The sequence below is a fragment of the Camponotus floridanus genome, unplaced genomic scaffold (assembly GCF_003227725.1).
Source record: "Camponotus floridanus strain SB8 unplaced genomic scaffold, Cflo_v7.5 scaffold379, whole genome shotgun sequence".
Taxonomy (NCBI): Eukaryota; Metazoa; Arthropoda; class Insecta; order Hymenoptera; family Formicidae; genus Camponotus; species Camponotus floridanus.
This window is the reverse complement of record NW_020229524.1, coordinates 25,422-31,035: the sequence shown is the minus strand read 5'-3', so window position 1 is coordinate 31,035 and position 5,614 is coordinate 25,422. Positions and strand designations below refer to the sequence as shown.

Below are 5,614 nucleotides of genomic sequence, written 5' to 3'. Positions count from 1 at the left end.
CTCGCTGACGAGACGAAACACCGAGGACGAGGCCGAGGATCATCCCCGCAGACAGGAGGAGCTCCATCGGTGAGGTTGCCCACGAATTATTGTGCACTGCGTAATTAATTGTGTCCGCTCGCCGGCCGTTCTATCGCCGTCGCCATTGCGGCGTTTATCGCGACCGCTTGAGCCTTCTGCCGAGTCGGTCGAATTTTGTGGTTTTCGGGCGACCGGAGATAAGCGGCCGAGGAAGCGCGGACATTTGCGACGGAAGTGCGTATCGATAGGGTAATACTTGTCTCTCCGGGTTTTAGGGTGAGTAATACGCGTAGCGTTCGGCCGTCGGATATCGACCGCGTGAGTCATAAATCGCGAGAAATGCGTAGTTCGCACGGGCTGTCTTTTGGCTGTCTACGCCGCGTCTCGCACCTCTGAAATATGTCTCAGAGCGAGTCTGTGGATCGTAATTAGTCGTGATCAATGAGTCTTCGTGTAGTATCATCGTCGTTCGTGAATATTGCGTGAATCTGCGTATTATTGTCGCGTCCAATTGTGTGCGTGCGAATTATTCGTCTCGACAAAGAAACTTATTTCCTCGAAATTGTCGCGGTGTGCGGGTATCGCACGATTCTAAGCATCGATATCTGAGGTCAGGAAATTCCTGACAAATATTGCGGCTATCGAAGGGGCGCGGTGCGGGATTGTCGCACCGGCGTTCCTTATAGGGTATTGAGGCTGAGGAAATAACTCATTCTCAGCCTATCGAAGGCATCGGGGGTGTAACACGAAAATTGTTGCATCTACCCGATTGCCGAGATTTGAGCTGCGGGTATCGCAGAAAAAGTCCGGTCGCCGTGAGAGGAAAATCTCCGACCGCCGCCGGCTATCGAACTTAGCCGGTGTCGTCCGCCAGTCGCATGCGAGATCTCTCCTCGCGAAACAAATATCTTGTAGTACAGCGCGTTATCAAACTGCGGTCGTATTTTTTTTGGCTGTCTAATTTGAGTGCGCTCGAAGGAAATTGCCGGACCCGCAATTAAGTAATACGATCTCTGCGAGGCTGTCGAAATTGCGGATCAATAAGCGAATGCCGGAGAAATTAGAGAAATATTACCGCTCTCTCTCTCTCTCTCTCTCTCTCTCTCTCTCTCTCTCTCACACACAGTAAGAGACCGTTCGTGAGAATTTGAGTTACAGGAACTCCCGTTTTTGAAACTATTGTTTTTAGAAACTCCATCCTTACGAAGCGATCGTAATAACCGCTCCTTGTCAGATAGATTCATAGTATTGCGCGTTTTCTTAGAACTTCGAGATTAATTGTAAGTAGGGAGAATAGGTCGATTCTAACCCACTTTTTCCACGGGTGCGAGAGAGAGGTCTCGTAGAGCGAGAGAGATAGAAAGATATCTGAGGGGCAGGGTGACGGCGGCGCGGGTGAGCAGGGGGGTAGGTAGGGCGAGGGGAGCCGCTCGCCGTCGGGTGGGTAAACGGAGGGTCGTGACGTCACGCGGCGGCGGGAGGGCGAGGGGGAGCGCGGTTCGGCGCTAGAGCGAGGGAGAGGGGGGGGAGAGAGCGCGCGTCCCTGGTTACGGCGGGCGCGCGTCCCTGGTTACGGCGCGTCGGAGCGTCTCTGGACGCGGCGCGCTAGGCGCGCGCGATAAGCGGCGATCGCCCCGGCGTCGGGCGCGTCGCGCGAGATAAGGTCGACGTTGATAATAGAGCGGTTGTATTCGACGCTGCCCTGGAAGAGATACGACGTAAGATTTATATAACGTACGATTTTATACAAAATATTATTTTATACGATGTATAATGTACGATGTATATTAGATTTATTTCGAGCAGGAGGAGGAGGAGGGAATTCTTCGCGAAGCGAGGAGAGACGAGGGCGACGTAAATCTAGGAGAGAGAGATAATAAATTACGCGTACAATTTATTTAGTTATTCGTTTATTTATTACGTCGCGAAGTTACACGCGTAGATACATGTGTACGTCGAGAATAACATCGGTACTCGCGATCGTTTCGCCTTACAAATTGTGATAGAGTCCGAACAGCAGAGCGTGCAACTCGCAGTCGATCAGATCGTTCGCGTTGAAGTGCTCGTGCCGGCGAATCGCTTCGGGAATATCGCCGGGGTGGTCGGTCTCCGTCGCGATATCTAGAAAACGCGATAACTTGGCGTCCACGGTCTCGAGTACGCACGGTCAACGACGCGATGATGCGATTGACGCACAGCTCGAGAACGAACAGCGCCTTCACGGTGGATTGCGACAGAGCGATGCGATTCTTCGGCGTCTCGAAGCGCAGAGTCTTCAGATTGTTTATCTTGCCGAATCGAAGCGTCACGGTTCCGACGATTATGGACGTCGGAGGGCGCGCGACAGCCTCGTCCAATTCGTTCTCGAAATACAGGCAGTATATCGTTGCGCAGAGCGAGCAGATCCTTCCACATGTCGGGCGTCAGAGATATCTCCTTTCCGTGGCAGTCTTCTAGGACGATGTCGACTCGAGATTCGCGCTTCATGGCTACGGCGATGTCGATATATTTGTACGCCGTCTTGGTCAGAGGATATCGTCTTCTTAGTATTCGAATCGGATGTCTCGCGAAATTGATCTCGCGTTTGAACAGCCAGTTTCTATTCCATCTGTAAAAAAAAGACTACGTTATTTTGGAGAAATAGCCGATCGAGGCGGAGATCGAGAGCGCTCGGGCGAGGTGACTCGCGCGTACTCACTCGTCCTCGGTGTACAATCGTGCTTTCTTGATCACGGGCGGAGTGTCCGAACGATCGCGGGTGGTATCCTCGTCCTTGGCGGAAGCCGCGTAATCGTCTCGACGGTTAGGCGGGACGACGAAGGGGCCCGTCATCGGCGGCGCCGACGGAGTCGCGGGCGTCGAGGACGAGTCCCCGAACACTCTGCGGTACTCCTGTCCTAGTCCGGCGAACATGATCGGTCTCGCGAACAGGGCTTCGATGTTCGTAGGAAGACACTGCGCTGGCGACGGCGTCGTAGAGAGATTCGTCGTAGACGTCCGTTGAGAATCGAACGCGCGTTAATCGCGAGTATCGTTGGAAATGTCGCGCGCAACGATCGAGACGCGTCTTATATACGATGCGATCTCGATCGTCGTCGCGAAATCTTTATTCTCGACGCGCGCGTTAATTAATGCAGCGGAAGCGGTTTAGAACAGCGGTTTAGAACAGCATATTAAATGTAATCTTAACGTTAGGTTTCAGGATTTCCTGATCTTAGTCATCGTCATCGTCGTCGTCGTCGCCGCCGTTGCGCGGTCTTTCGAAGGACGCGTATTCCAGGCGATACAGCTTGGAGACGAGTTCGCTCAATCGATGCAGAATGCCATCGGCTGGGCATTCTATTCCCAGTATGCTAAGATCGAACGGACCGGCCGAGATTATCGCGTCGAGGAACTCGCTGTACGCGTAATAGTCGCGTTTCTTCAGAAAATAGAGATTACCGTCGACGTGACGGAAGGCGGCCGTTATCGCGGGTGGTATCCCGGAAAACGTGTCCCGCAGAGCGCCGTGCCTCGCGACGGTCATCGCGCAGTCGTTCATCTCGGCTATCTTATCGTCGTTGTATATGACGTAACTGCGCCCGGCGTGCGTGTTTATCGCGGCGTTTATCCTAGCGTCGCGGGGAAATCCGACGTATTCGACGGATCTAGGCCATCCCGCTTTAAGATGAAAATTCGAATCGGCGAGGTAGACGTAGTCGCCGACGAATATCGCGATATCGCCCGACGGTCTCTGATACACGGCCGATACGCGAGTGAGATTGCGGGGGAGGAATTTAAAGTAGTCGGCGAACGAGAAGGGCGCTCCGTAGCGTCTCTCCCTCATATCGACGGGCCACACGTTGCGTTTACGCGCGACGTACAGGCGACGATTCATGATTAGCGCTCCGTCTACGCGCTTCAAGGCGCATAGATCCGTGGTATCGGAGGGAACGAGCGGCGGCTCGACCGTTCTCGCGGTCGTCGGCTGAGCCGCGGCCGCCGTCGTCGTTTTCGAGGCCGTCGTCGTCGTCGTCGTTCTCGTCGTCGTCGTCGCGGTCGTCGGTCGAGTGACGTCGACGATCCTAGGAGTCGTCGTCTCTCTCGATCCGTAGAGATTTCGCACGTTTACGACGTCCTCTACGCTCAGCCTGAGCGGATATCGCCTTTCCTCCGAAGGCGTGTACGCGTACATGACCGAGTCATCCCTCGTACTGTGAGTCAGACCCAGAGTGTGACCGATCTCGTGCGTCAGCGTCTGAAGGAGATACAGCCTGTCCGACGAGGGCTTGGTCAGCGTGATGTGCCACGGCTCCGTCTCGTCGACGTGCACCTCGGTGACCTGATCGGGCTCTCCCGTCGGAAAGAACGCGTGAGCGACGACCGATCCCGGTCCCGCGAACGGCGACGGGCACGAGCCCCCGTTGTCGCTGTTCTCGTACGCGTGAGCCGGATTGATAGGATATCAGTATATCGGGGCGCAGCGAGTCGCGCGAGAACGTCAGAGCGGATTGCTCGGACCACAGAGCGAACGCGCTCTGAGTCGTGCGCAGAGTATCTCTATTCGCTAGTTTGAAGTTCCACGTGAGATGCGCCCTCGGCCACTTTCTCGTCAACGGGCTGTAGGCGCGAATGTCGGCGACGCCGCATCGCGGCCTGCGCATGACGCGAATCATTTCCACGGTCAGAACGCCGTTTCCCGGCAGACCGTAGTATTCCTGAAACAACGACAGCGCTTCGCTCAGGGCGGTCGCGTTGTCCAGTAGCGACGACTGCTGATGATTCTCCTCGTTCTCCAGAAAGCCGTAGGTTCGAAGATAACGGGACGTCTCCGCGACGACATCGTGGGTCGACGTCGCCGCGACGGCCGCGAGCAGGGATATCGTCAGCGCGAGCGATAACGCGACGCGCGTCATGGCTCGTGCGAGACGCGCGGGGGTCGGGACGGTGGCGAACTATCATGCGCCGCGTCCTTCGGCGATGCGTCGTCGTTCTCCGCCGGAACGCGAGTACGAGGGAGAAGGAGGAGGCGAGGGGAGGGGAGGGTACGTACGCTCGGACGCGCGAGAAGGATGATCGAGAGAGCGAACTTTTTTTTTTTTAAAAAAAGAAACAACGATGACAAAAAAAAAATAGAAAAGGGATAGGAAGGATACTCTAGGACGCGCTAGAGAGGTGATCGAAAAGAAACGACTCTTTATTCGTATGAAAATGATTTTTTTATTCGTACAAAAAATTATTCCTCATTCGTACAAAAAATTATTCCTCATTCGTACAAAAAAAAAATACGCGCGATCTACGATTTACAAAGATATCGCTTAGACGCGCGCCTTGTCGTGTCTTCCGCTTCTTTTTTTTTTACACATGTTTGTTCGAACGTAAAATCGAACCATTCGACGCGATATCGAAGCACGCGATACGCGCGTGTATATTAGTCTCGCGATACTTGTCGGAGGACAAGGAGGTGAATGTAGCGTATCGTTCGAGTAAGAGGTGTTTGTATAAATGCCGACAGGGTTATAACGTTTAATATAACGCTTAGTATAACGCTTAGCATAACGCTTAGCATAACGTTTAACATAATGAAGTAGTTACACGGCCTATACGCGAGCTT

At 53.9% G+C, this 5,614-nt stretch overlaps 1 protein-coding gene across 1 annotated transcript; it reads right to left on the bottom strand.

Moving 5' to 3' along the window:
• Nucleotides 1-3,235: 3,235 nt before the first annotated feature.
• Nucleotides 3,236-4,916, bottom strand: LOC112638820 (matrix metalloproteinase-24-like). Its single transcript, XM_025411131.1, has 2 exons — nt 4,522-4,916; nt 3,236-4,430 (listed from the first exon to the last, which is right to left on the bottom strand). The coding sequence occupies exons 1-2, from the start codon at nt 4,914-4,916 to the stop codon at nt 3,236-3,238; spliced, it is 1,590 nt and encodes a 529-aa protein (XP_025266916.1).
• Nucleotides 4,917-5,614: the final 698 nt, after the last annotated feature.

Excerpts from the sequence above, each read along its gene's own strand:
- LOC112638820 (XM_025411131.1), bottom strand. The coding sequence starts at position 4,916 with ATGACGCGCGTCGCGTTATCGCTCGCGCTGACGATATCCCTGCTCGCG. Across the intron at positions 4,431-4,521 it reads CAGAGCGCGTTCGCTCTGTG|CGACAACGGGGGCTCGTGCC; the intron begins GTCCGAGCAATC and ends GTACGAGAACAG.